This window comes from Copadichromis virginalis, linkage group LG16, assembly GCF_057382275.1.
Source record: "Copadichromis virginalis isolate Kocher_CV1m ecotype Utaka linkage group LG16, C_Virginalis_male_GT1.1, whole genome shotgun sequence".
Lineage (NCBI taxonomy): Eukaryota > Metazoa > Chordata > Actinopteri > Cichliformes > Cichlidae > Copadichromis > Copadichromis virginalis.
The window spans coordinates 16,365,529-16,379,486 of NC_140633.1; the positions used below are offsets into that span (position 1 = coordinate 16,365,529).

The window sequence follows — 13,958 nt, forward strand, 5'->3', positions numbered from 1 at the left end:
ACATTTTTAGAATGACTGCTTTAGCAAACGTAGCAATAAAATCCTATGAACACCTCACTACACATAAAACTTGTATTAAAATATCAATAATAAAAGTAATTTTTCTGGAGTAAAAACATTCAATCATGTATGTTAGCCAAGCTGGTTAATAAGAGAAAACGTATTTGTTACGAAGCTAAATGGGTGCTTGGTTTTTTGCTAATGCTACCTCAAGCACAGCTCACAACTGATCTCAGACCAGTTAAAGTAGAGACTGTAGCCCAGGTGATAGAGCAGGTCACATACTAACCAGAAGGTTGGTGGTTCAATCCCAGTCTACTCCAGTCTGCATGCCAAGTAAGGGCAAGATGCTAACCCCATGTTGCTCTCTGGTGCATCCATATGTGGATGTCAGTTATTGTTAGTTTGCAGAAGCACTTTGTGCAAACGGGCAAATGTACAACTTGTGTAAAGCGCTTTGAGTGCTCACGATAGAGTAGAAAAGCGCTATATAAGAACCCGCAGCTTGCCTGTCACGCTAATCTTGCATCATTTCCTGTCATACAACGCAGATGAGCAAAACCAGCTGCAAGCTGCTGGCTTCTCAGCTTGACAAGCTCCAGCCTTTATTAACGGGACATTCCCCTGCCAGTGCATAGCCCATGCAGCTGCTTTATTTCTGTGTTCAGAGACAATAGCCAACTGCGTCGAGATGGTAGTAATTTAAAAGATGTATATAAGTAGGACTGTGAGAAGCTTTATGAGGGAACAGTTTGACATGAAAGGAGAGAGTCTGCTTTACTTTGGTACATTTGAACTATTTTTAGATTTCCCTAGACAAGCACTTCTTGACTTGTTTGCTGTGAATATAATAATTTCGTATGTATTTAATGTGAATCACAACACCCCTCTTAAAAGAAACACTTTGCAAACTCCCTTTAAAGGTGAAGAGACCTGTGGAAAAATTAGGGTCAGAGATTTGCCATCAAGATCTACTTATTGACGTAAGCACACAGCTAGATTTCATTGTAAATGTTAGTTTGCTATGGCCCCAGTCACACAGGCCTGTAATCAGTAGGGAAAAAATTGTATTCTGCAACCAGCTGCTGAAGGTTGCTGGCAGTTGCAATAAAATTGATTGCTAAAGCCTCCCACAGGCCTAGAGACCAATCAGTAACCCCTGGTAACCACCCACTAGGAAGAAGTGTGTATTTTGTATTACCTGACCGATTGTTGAATGCTTGCACGAGGTTGCTTGGTGTCCCCATGTGAAACTGGTTGCAAACAGGCAGATGTTGCAAACAGGCAGATGTTGCTGCACCGAAAACTTCCTTGTAATTGCAGATTGTCACAGACGGCCATAGTCTGTATGGAAGACTGCAAACACTTACCAGCGACTTGCTAAGTGGTAGTAAAACTGTGAAGAGGGCTCCTCTGTGATAAGTTAGGCAGTGCTCGCAAACAAGTTGTCATCTTCCATGCAAACTAAGGATGACTGTGACACTCTGATCCCAACCAAAGCAATCGCAAGAAGGTTTTTGGTGTAGCATTGAGATATGGCAGATTTCACTCAGCGATACTTACCAACCACTTGCCAACCAATGGAAAAATACATATTTTCCCCTAGCAACCAGAGGTCACCAGGGTGTCACCAAGTTGTCTTACACACTCTGCAGTAACTGCGTAGTCTGAAGTTTGACAGGCTAGTGTTGTCTCAAACACTTTCAGAAGTGATGACTGTAATATCTGAATATTAAAGTCAACTGCATGCCAAACCTTGGACCAAAAATGACACAAAATTCTTCTAGAGTGAAGATAACAGCTTAACGAAAATAAAAAGCAAACAGCACAACACATTAGTTAATTAATTACATGAATGCCTGGTAAATATGTTTAAATATTAGCAAGTTAACAGATATAACAACTATTAGCTAGTTCATACTGGTTGAAAATTGGTGCAGGTTTCTTTTTAGCATCCAAGTACATGTATTACACAGCATTTATAGAGCTGGGCGATATGAGATTTTTTCATATCACGATATGTTTTTTTCATTTCAGGCGATAACGATATCTATCACGATATAAGCCAAATAACTATATTTGTAAGATTTAAATGTGCCGTTGCTCACAAGTAAAATGTGAAATAATCAGCAGCTTGTTTTTATTTAAATATTTATTTCCCATAATAAGTTCAACAGGGTAGATGTACTTAAGGAACATGAGACTTTTTCAGATAAATAAAGGCAAATATTGCAAACTACACAAAAGGCAGCCGCTAAAGCGTTTAAGTTTCAAAACAGAACAAACGAAACAGACTAAATTGTCAATTCCACTTAGAAACAAAATATTAATTCTAAAAATAAATCTTAGTTTGTTTTACAGAAGGACAAAACTGACTAACTTTTGTCAATATCAAATAAACTGAGAACTAAAAGGAAATTCTCAATCTCTCCTTGTTGTATAGCTGAGCTTTTCAAACAGTTTTAACAGTTACTTTAGTCTGACAAAAGCCGAATGACGAATTAGCGCTTCCAGTCAGAGACTGAGGCTACGTCCACACGTACACGGGTATTTTTGAAAACTGAGATTTTCCATTTTCGTTTTAAAAAAATAATCCCGTCCACACATAAAGGCAGAAATGAAGGAAAACGCTGCTATGAACATGCCAAAGCAGCAGGTGGCGCTAGATTCCTAACCGTGCAGAAATGTTGGCCAATCAGAAGTCTAGAAGCCTCGGTGGGAAAAAGTAAACAAAGCTGGGGCATAGAAGCAGAACCGAGTCGTATGTGTGGAGGGACAGTAACTGTGTGTATATGTAAGCATTTAAACACTGCAGAGAGTAGAATTAACAGTAACAGTATTGTAGAAATTCATTTCACCGAAACAATAACGTGGCGCACAGTGTGACGCATGCACCAGTTTATTGTATTTCCAGACTTGCTTTCGGCACAATTTACAGTGCACGCTACTCTGTTTTTTGTCAGACTTGAAATAGCCGAAATACCTTCACACTACGGAACTTCTATGGCTCTTCCGTTCGACAATCTCTCCGGCATTGGAACCATCATCTGTTTTCTCTTCGGTCACGCGCGGTTGATTTTTCTAGTCGGCACACTCATTTCCTCCATTACGCGCTGGCTCCATTACCCGCTGGCTGCTTCCCAAACAAACACACGTGCGGCTTGGCACTTGTGCTGTACGTAACAAGTCACGCGACGTGACGCTGCGGCTGTGATTGGTTCGGCTCTGCGCTACTTAATTTGGATTGGCTGACCTTTTTTTTTTTTTTTTTTTTTTTTTTTGAGGACAAGAGCGGCGAGGTCTATCGCGATAGCTTAATTTCTCTATCGAGTAAAAGTTATATCGCGATACATATCGTTATCGTTCTATCGCCCAGCTCTAAGCATTTAGCACAAGTGCAGAAGTATGACATTTGAGACGCACCCATCTGAAACACATTAGCACATTCCAGTTATTTACATCCGCTTTAGCTCAAATTATCACTGTGCCTAAACACAGCCTCGTGGAGCTTGCAGCATTAATGTAGATTTTCAGTCTTTTTATTTGGTGTAGAATATAATGAGTGCAGCTTGCTAATACCATAAAGTGACAAAGGCTAGGCTACTCATTATTAGGACTATCATTACATCTATTCCTGCCTGACAAAAGACCAGGAAGGGGGTGGGGGTTAAGCACAAAAAGCCACAGGGGAAACACACACGAAACACAATCACGCTTCACCATTAATCTGTTTTGTCAAACATAAGCGGGCACACAGATACACAAACACGGGCACGGTGAAGTTTTCCTGCCTGTAGGTTTGAGGATATGTGCACTTGGTTTCTCACTTACACGTATGCACATGGACCTACCTGTAAAAAATATGATGTGAAAAACAAAAGGGAAAGGTGGGAGGCAACTAATGAAGGAGGAGAAACAGAAGCGAGGGGTGATGGGTGGAGAAGAGAGGACTGTCAGATAATTTGACACTTGTCTCAGCTGTTAGAATGAGAAAGTGAGAAAATATACCTCATTTCTGTGTGACTGGAGCAAACAGGTTTTGCTGCAAAGACAGTATTGTGTGCATAACATGTTCAACATAATAATTCTATATATTCTATCTTCTAAACTAAAATATGATACAAGAAGATTTTGTCAGCAGCCCAAGTGACACTTTTATTGATTTAAAACTTTCAAATCCATGCTGACATTAGTGCAAAATTTGTAAAGTCTTGATTTGCAACTTATTTTATTTGGTTCTATCTGGGAAACACAGCAAGTGCACCTTGTTTTTAAAATAATATAGAAATTCTACTCTTGACAGTATGATAGTTTGTCCTTCTTCATGCACGTAATCTCCTTTTGGATTTTTGAATGAAGTATGAGTAAGGATGTTAGCATGGCTCCTGGCAGTTTATGCAGAGTGCCAGACCAGGAAGTCCATGTGATGAGCACAGCTCTTGGCCTAACCTGATTAAGACCAAGCCAAGACCCACTCAATTAATAGGACCAATTGACTCAGTCCCACACAGCTGCCGTCTTTTCTAGGGAGCACTGCAGCAAATGAACATTGATTGAACCGAGCACGAGGTTTATGCTGAGGACTAATTCCTTCCATATTCTTCCTCACCACTTTCCCCCAGAATGATTTCTCTATATTAAAAATTCCAAAAAATCTCAATGATAACGATTGCAAGAATCCATGAATGACAAAATGAAAAAACAAACATTAAATCACAGATCATTTGACAAATGTGTTTAAAACGTGTGACTCTGTATGTTCTTTCCGTCATGCTGTTTGAGAGCTGTTGGCTACAGCATTCACCACGACAGTGGTCTATAAATAATAACCTTCCTCCAAGTGTATGATTCAGAAGCTTTGATGTCTGCAGTGGGATGCAGCACCTCGAGCCCATATGTGTGTGACATCATGTCTGTTCTTATATCTAGATGGAATCTGTCTCTTTAATTGTTTGAACTCCTTCATCTACTGCCAGCAGACGAGAACATCAGCAACACATCTTCAGTGTCAAATGCACAAAAATTACCTAAAGTATACAAAATCTTGTTGTTTTACACTTTGGATGAAGTAGCTCAATTTTGTTATGTGAGGCTAATCAGTAAAATATTTCAGATAGAAATGAATGGAACAACTGTCTTGAGTGAAGATTGGGCCTGCAAGTTTTTTTTATTTGCTGTTTTCAATTAACTGTAAGAAAAATTTTGAGAAGTGTTTTTTTTTTTAAGCAAGTTGAAATCTTCAAATTAGAGGGTTTTTTTTTAAAGCATATAATAGCAAACTTTGGGTTGATCCCAATGAGTTTGATGAATAACTAGATCAATTTAACTGATTATTGAAAAAGTGGACAATTAATCCTCTGTCAAGAGACCAGTCAGTAAACTGACTAACTGTTGCAGACCTGTTGCAAAGGCCGGTTTTATTAAGCAGTCAGCTGTAATGTGACGGATGCATTAAATACAGTTCTTGTTCACGTACTGTAGCAAAGGTTGGAGTACATTTAAGACAAAGAAGGTAACGACTCACATCTCAAAGCTTCCTATTTAAATCGATTTACGTTTCTTGATTGTTTAAACAATCACATATCTGCTTCTGGAACCTGTCAGAAGCAGATTGGCATATTAAAATACTTTGCTTCATCTAGCCAAGCTGATAAGAGCACCTGCTTAAAAAAGTGGGTCCCAAAAATGAAGTAAATCCGGCCCTGCTTGTGTCATACATCATGTTACATTAAAATGCGCAGCAGATTTAGATTTTAAAACTGCAGTCATTCCTTTTATTGGTTTGGGCATTCTCCTATTGTAACATATGCAAATTTCGGTCAGCCATGATACGATAATCTGCAAGCAATACATTTCTTTCAACCAAGTCAAAGCAGGTAATTGGCCAAACCCAAGGTGTCCAAAAAACAAGGGTTGTCCAGAGCATTTGGCTCTATACATGCTGCTTCCTCACAAAACTGTTTACCTACCAGCCTTTGTTATGCCCAATGTCACAATACATTAAAATTATTCCACTTGTGCAAATTTAAAAATTGTGGCAAAGAGGTTTTTGTGTTGTCAGTGAGGCCAGTATGGATTGGCTATGTACACTTTCCGTTCTCTCCAGGGTGTGTCTTCAACAGCCTTTCCTGCTCTGAACTGAAGGGACTACTGGAAGTGCATTAGTGGCTTTGCCACATTTGGCACGGAGTCTGCTAAAACAGTGGTGCAGCCGCACAAAGCAAACAGTCTTGAACAACAGAAAATAAAGTGCTTTCAGATATCACTCTAGCAGGGATGAATGGCATTTACAAGTAATTGTTATTGCCATTTAATTCAGCTCCCAACAAAATGGCTTTTCACAGAAACACATCAACACACCAGTATTCACTCAGACACAAAGCTTCCATCACCTCTACAGAGAGACGCTTGGGTGGCCTTCTCCCATTCGCACCAGTGTCGGTTTTAATGAGGAGCTAATGCCATACCGTTTAAAAAAAACACATATCTGCACCTGTGTCACAGCCAGAACCCAAATGGATTTATATTTAGACGTCTGAAATGTCTCCCTCTTCCACAGGAGTAGCGACACACACTCTCCCATCCTGCCCTCCCTGCCTCCCACAAGCTCCTCTGACAGGCAGAAAGGCCACAATGAATTCTTGACATCCATTCGTGTTAATTACAATGGCTTCACCAGTACGACTGGAAATGTGTAATTATCAGCACCTCGGCAAGTGGAAGGCCTGTGTTTTAGCCGCTCACAGGGAAACAGTTCCACTTAGACTATTTCTTCTTTAGACAACGAGGGCGTGAGCGGAGTCCTTAAAATTTCAGTGTCAGCCAATGTGTGGCCTGCGTGTGCTCTAAGTGTTTCCTATGAATAATGTGGAGCTACACGATACAGCGCTAGGAGACTTTGTAACCTTTCTTCTCACACTTCATGAAGACTCGTGTATACTTTAAAGTGAGAGATTTTAAATGTCCAAACAGGAGAGGAAGGGAGAGGAGTTAGAAAAACCTTGATTGAGATCAGGATCTGCCTTTGAGCTTCTTGCTCCCTGCCTGGTCCCATAATCTTTTCTATCCCGCTGTCACACATAACTGGTTTATTGAAGTCACTGGCTCACCACCGCTCACAGTCTCACATAAACTCCAATCACCCTGAATAATTGATGCAAAAAACTAAAACAAAACAAAAAAAGGGAGAACTGAACACCCCAAACACGATATAATCTCTCACCCGCCTACCTACCCAGCATGGGCCCAAACACACACGGGCTGCTCATTGCATCTGTTCACAAGACACTCTTGCCAAAGACAGAAAAAAATAACTGGCCTGTGCATCCTGCCTCCTCTCTCTCCCCGGCATCTCTATTGTGCTTGAACAGAATAGAGTGCTATGACAGAGATCAAACTAAGGCAGGACTCCCGTGTGCTCATCCTGGGTGTGAAGTGCAAACGCTCTGGGGAACCTTTCTGCTAAAACTGCATCACTAAAACATGCAGATGACACAGAGTTAAGCTTGGACACAGTGTCCACAATAGAAAAAACTACAGCACGAAATAAAACTGAATTAAACTAATCCCACTTCATTTCTTAGAAGCAAAGAGTATAAGACTAAAACTGTTACTATGGAACTTAAAGCCATCACGCAAATTTTCCATCAGTGGCTCTGAGAAAACGTTTTCCTAGAGCACGTCACTATTTAGACGGATACATGTGGCGGAGAGAAGCGCACATATTTGTTTTTACTTTTAAAGTTGCATACGTGGAAAATACTCCTAAATGTATATCAGTCACATAAAGATTAATATTGCACCGTTGTTTTCTATCAAGAACACGGTTTAACTGCGTGTAATAGCCACGAGATAATGAGCTCATCAGAGAGCTCCTGCTTGTTACTCACGGGTGCCATCGAAGCGGGTGGCTATGGTGTCCAGGAAGGTGTTTTGCGGGGCCAGTAGCCCTCTCATTACTGGCATCCTGCTCCGGGTAGACTGGGTCCTCCTGCCTCTGCGCCCTGGGGCAGCGCTTGACTCCTGCTCAGACCCGAAACTCGGCAGGAAGCGAGAGGTGCCCGGTGCGCATCCCAGCCCCTGGAGAAGCGCACCGATTCGAGATACGCGCGGTGGCTCCACCTTGGCACCGCGGGGGTTGTGACCATAATCAACTCAGCACAGAGCGAGTCTTAACCGTGGGATGCACCTGTGCACCTCCCAACGGGGGTGAAACAACCAAACAAATAAAAACGCCAGTGTGCGCGCGCGCTGTTACGAGACAAGGATGGATGCAAGTTTTGGTGCTGATGGTGAGTGGAGGTAATCTTATAGCTGCAAGCTCCTCCTCAACTCTCTCTCTCTCCCTCTCTGCGTTGTTATCTTGCCACAACTGAGAGCAGATGCCGAGTCACATGACGCCTTTCGGGTCCTTGCCAAGCCGTGGTCCTGTTTCAAAGTGGAGGTGGGAAACAAAAAAGAGACTGGTTTGGAAGCCAGTGGCCTTTTCCTCGATATGATCTGTAAAATCCAATTAAACGCAGCTACCTGTTGGGTGGGGGAGAAACGCTCCGTTTGCTGTTTGATGGAAGCGAGCCCTGCGGAGGCTGTGTAAGTGCTGGAGGCTGGATTACACAAAAGGCATCTTTGCGCATCTTACAGTGTCTTTATGAATCCGGTTCCTAAAGTTAGAAATGAACACGGAAAGACCTGCACATTGTATTTCTGGCTTTAACGTTTCATAAGGGTGCTATCAATCAGGATACAAGATAACTGGACTGTTCCGCTCGCTCTTGGGTTTCCTCAGACCGCATGGATGCGTGCAGTTGAATACAGCGGAAGGAAGCTCAGATCTCGTATTAAAGTCTGCTTCCGCCATCTCCTGGTGGAACAGCGCAAGTTAACCGGATAGTATCTTGTCTGAATTACTGTAGTACAAATTTTATTATCTGAAACCAAATTCTGTATCCTAAGTCCTTTTGTTGAATCTGTCACTTTTCTTGGAAAAGCATAATCAGTCTTAACCTTGTTAACCCGATTTCGTTTGTAGTTTTTCAGAATTCCTAAGAAACATTTCTCGAAACATTTCACTCTCAAATCTCAAGTTTCACAAAACGTCTGAGGGGGAAAAGGGAGGGTTTCCTTTTTTGTCGAGAACTCTGAGGAAAAAGTCAGAATTCTGACTTTTATCTCTTTCAGAATTCATCTCAGAAAAAAACAAAACGCACCCTCACTTTCCCCCCCAGTGGCCCAAATCATGTTTCATGTGCCTCACTAACACATCACGATAAGATAGAATCAGATCAGTTCTTACATTAAAACATGTTTCCTGCACATTGAAAAAAGCCACATTAGGTGGTTCGAGCATCTGGTTCGTCAAGGTGAGGTCTTTCAGCTGTGTCCAGAGCAGGTGGACCAGGACACGCTGACTTGGGAATGCCGAGGTGTCCCCGTGGCCTTGATAAGTGGCAGGAAAATGATGGATAGAGTACAGTATTTGAAGTTTTAGCATTTCACGTTTATTACTTACAATATAAAATATAAATAAAACACAATATAAAACTAATAAATATGCCGTGTAACATTTTACCTCTTGCTGTTCATGGTAAAATTAATATAAGTAATAATTTCCTTTTGGAACATGACAATGCTGACCATGTGCTATCTAGGACAGATATCTCTCTCCCAGACACCTCCAGATTCAAAAAATGATCAGAGAGACTCGTGCAGTATTATTCAACCACTAATGTTTCCTGTGAAGATGGAACCAAATGTTTTTGTTGTTCTTGTTTTCCACATTTCCTTGACCGAGGTGTGTCTGTCACATTTTTGGTTTGGTTTCTCTGTTTCTCTGCTCTCACTCTTTTATCTCAGCCCACCCTCTCTGAGCACAGTAATCAGTAATCAACCTACATGCCAGTCATCTAGCAATCAGCCCTCTGCTACAAAAGCCAAGCACAAACTGCATGCTTTGCTCATACACCTTGGTCTTGCCTACTGATAGTCTACAGCTTTGTTTGCCTGCCAGTCTTTCAAAGTTTAACTTTCATTGGAGTAAAATTTCATTGTGACATGTAGAAAACATCATGCCAGGTATCGCTGTCCTGATTGGTCCTGCAACAGGAGCGATGAAGCTGCCCTTTCTATCCTGCTCTCTGTGTTATTATAATGGGTGCTTGATGGCGGCAGGGTAAATACACAGTGCACAGGATGCAGTAGGTGGAGGTCGGTAATCGGATCATTTTTCCTTGCTCAGTAGACCATGGATTTAATTGATAACGTTTAATATTCTATAAAATGCAGGGAGATGCAAAGGAAGATGCAACATTAGGCTCAAAACACAAGCACGATGTATAATAATATGACCGAGCTAAATTACTGTGAATGAAAATAATGCCAAAGAAATGTTACTGTCCTCGCTGACTGTGACTTCTTCTGTAACATGGCACAAACTGTCTTTGTACCTCACAGAGGAGGCAGTAAGGTAAAGATACGAGAAGAGAGGAGTTAAGACATTATTTAAATCACACAAACAGTAAATGGCAAAACATGGAGCGAAGGAGGTGGTCACTTCTAAAGGAATGCTTATGTGTAGACACCGTCTCTCACCATGGTTTGTATATTCTGTCTGTGGCCAACAAGGGTGCAAGCACAAACCCTCCATCTGCTTCATGAATCATGAACTCTCCTAAGCCTCCTCTCTTCCTATTCCTCTGCATTTTGACACATCCTTCATAATAGCATACTGATTTTGGTTTCCATGTCACAAGCTGGATGTTCTATAGATGTCTCATAGAGCATGTCTTTGAGGAAAAAGATGGGTTTGTAATTCTGTGAAATGCTGTGTGAACACATAATAAAAATAAAAAGAATAACATTTGGTACTGTAAAATTGGTGATATTATCATAAGTGCTTCATATTATCATGAAAACACTGAGGCTGAAGACCAGGCTGTGATCTTAAGGTCCTCAAGAATAAAAACAGGCCTGTGTCTGAAGTGGAAATTAGTGGACTTCAGAACAAATGGAAATCACTGTCAGTTTACAGAGTTTGTCTCTGCATCCACCCATGCAAGTTAAAACTGCCTCCTGTGGCCCTCGTGGATGTAGAGCCAATAATTAATTAGCTAGTTTGAGATGGACTGTGACAAAGCATACAATTCTGCTGGTCTGTGAAGACACCATTAACACTGAAACACACTCTCGCTGGCTACTTCATTAGGTACATTTTGCTAGTACCAGGTTGGACCCTATTTTGCCTTCAGAACTGTCGTAATGTTTTGTGGCATACATTCAACAATGTCCTGGAAACATTCCTGAGAGATTTTGGTCCATCTTAGTGCATTTTCTGTAAATATTTTGGCTCCACATCCATGATGTAAATCTCCTGCTCCAACTTTAACCCAAAGCTGCTCGAGTGACTGTGGAGGCCATTTGAGTACTGTAAGCTGACTGTCCCATTAAGACTACAGTGCACCTGTAGTCTTAATGGGACAGACACGGTTAGCAATACTCAGGTAGGCTGCAGTGTTTAAACTATGATCAGTTGGTTTATACCTTATTCTAACCCTACAGCCCTACAATGTTGCAGCTGAAATCAAGACTCAGAAGTCCAGACAACATTATGTGGATCTTGATCTTGAACCTGTGTAAACTGTAGTCTCAGTTGCTTGTTCTTAGCTGACATGAGTGTGGTCTTCTGCAGCTGTAGCCCAACTGCTCCAATGTTCAATGTGTTGTTTTGACCGGTGCACTTCCTCATAGCTTGGTTGTAACAAGTGGTTACTGAGTTACTGTTGTCTTCCTATCAACTCAAAGCAGTCTCCTCTGACCTCTCTACATCAAAGTGTTTTCCCCATAGAATGGATAGAGAGATACTCTGAGCATCTCTCAATGTCTCTCTGTCTCTCCGGTGAGAGTATGTACGTTTGTGGCAGCCCTGGGGCATGGCAGTTAATCAGGATGGTGAAGAACTACTTTATAAAGTTAATTATTCTGAATCTGGTTTTGATGCTGTTTGATCACGGCTTTGCCTCTTTTCTGTTAATAAGAAGCTTACAAAGACTGTGCTGTGAAGCGTTTGAGCCAATTCAGTTACCAACACATCAGAAGACAAATACCAGGCAAACCAGATAACACTCACTGATAATGCTAACACATGTAAATGTAGCACATGTATCAAACTGCCCATGTGTTATAGGGGGAAAAAACATAACACACTATTCTTCACCAAATTAATCTCAGCACAAAATTTAATAATGATAAAAGACTCTTGCACAGGCTACAGTGATGACCACATTTGATGTCTACTTGTGAATGTTAGGTGACTCTAAAGGGTGGACTCGTGGCAGAAACACACAGAGACTCGGGAGTGCAGTGAGTGAGGTTTATTTACAGTGACAGGGTAAATGTACGATGATGAGGAGAAAACGAAAGCACAGAGCTGGGGGCTGGTGGCGTACTTGAGCGATCTAAGGGAGAAGGACAAAACAGAGTTAAGGGGTGACTGTTATAGCGGACGCCCTGGACCACTATCTCTGAAACATGATTCGGTACTGTTCCCTGGTAATAACGTCCGGTCAGAGACGGGGAATGATGTCAGAGTGGAAGACCTTTATTTACCACGAGCCCATGTCCAACACCAACACACACTCTCGCTGGCAAGTAAGGATGTGGTTCTGCAATTAATACAAATAAGAAATAACATAAACATCTCTCTCTCTTGTTTAGCATTTCTCACACTTCAGTATTACAGAGAACACCATACCAGATTACAAATGGACAGAACCAGATAACAGGAAGGAGCTTAGCATAATAACATAACAGGTTTCATAGACACAGAATCATAATCAATTTAGGCCAATTCCCTCATTTGTGAGTCATCACCACCCTCTAGTGGACACAATTGCTCACTCAAACGCCGCCATGTGTACGCAGGCTTTATAAACAAGAACAGATTCGTATGCTAGCTTAGTAACTCCATCATAGTCATTTAGGCAGCTCACATTAATTTTCTTAGAGACAGGGATGGTGGTTGTCCTCTTAAATCATTTTGGGACAGCAGACTGGAGCAGGGAAAGGTTAAAAATGTCTGTGAAGACACCTGCCAGCTCATGGGCACATGCTTTGAAAACCCGACCTGGAAAGTTGTCTTGTCCAAGAGCTTTTCGAGTGTTTACTTTCCTGAAGTATTTACACACGACTGCCTGAGATATTTGAAGAGGGCAGCTCTCCTCTTCCAGCAAAAGCTCCTGAGATATATGTTTATCAAAGAGTGCATAGAAGGTGTTAATCTCATCAGGTAGAGAAGCAGTTACCTCCCTGACTCTGCCGCTGTTTCCTTTGTAGTCTGTGATGGTGTTCAGATCACTCCATATGTTATTGGTGTTGGAGTTGCTGTAGCAGAGTTCCACCTTTTCTTTGTACTGTCCCTTGGCCGTCTTTATTGCTTTCCTGAGTGCATACTGGGATGTTTTGTATTTATCTGGGTCTCTAGATTTAAAGCCCGCAGTCCGTGCTCTGAGCGCTGCGCAGACCTCTCTGTCAACCCACGGCTTCTGGTTGGGGTAGGGTTCATACAATAGCCCGTGGTACAACGTCATTGACGCATTTGTGAATAAAGTCTGTTACGTACTCAGATTAATTGTTGACATTGTTGTCAGCGGCAGCCCAGAAGACTTCCGAGTCTGTGATGCTGAAGCAGTGATGCAGGCCACTGTCTGATTGGTCGGTCCAGCGTTGAACTGAATGTCATGGGCTGGTTGCTTTTCAGCTTCTGCCTATAGGCTGGCAGCAGGAGAACCGGGGAGTGATCTGATTTTCCAAAGGCAGGTCGGGGCGGGCTTTGTAGGCATGTGCGTATGGAGAATAAACATAGTCTAAGATGTTCTCACCACGCGTTGGAAAGTTTAAGTGCTGGTAAAACTTCGGCAGAACTTTCTTCAAGTCGCCAGCAATGATAAAAGCAGTCTCCAAGTGTA

General features: G+C 41.8%; 1 protein-coding gene across 1 annotated transcript in view; it reads right to left on the reverse strand.

The window, feature by feature from the left end:
- kcnh3 (potassium voltage-gated channel, subfamily H (eag-related), member 3) overlaps window positions 1-8,300 on the reverse strand; it is a 194,320-nt gene extending 186,020 nt beyond the window's left edge. Inside the window, exon 1 of the mRNA XM_085435581.1 lies at window positions 7,890-8,300. Coding sequence (XP_085291707.1) covers window positions 7,890-7,965 — 76 coding nt within the window. The 5' untranslated portion in view covers window positions 7,966-8,300. The remainder of the gene's footprint in view (window positions 1-7,889) is intronic.
- Between the last annotated feature and the right edge of the window lie 5,658 nt (window positions 8,301-13,958).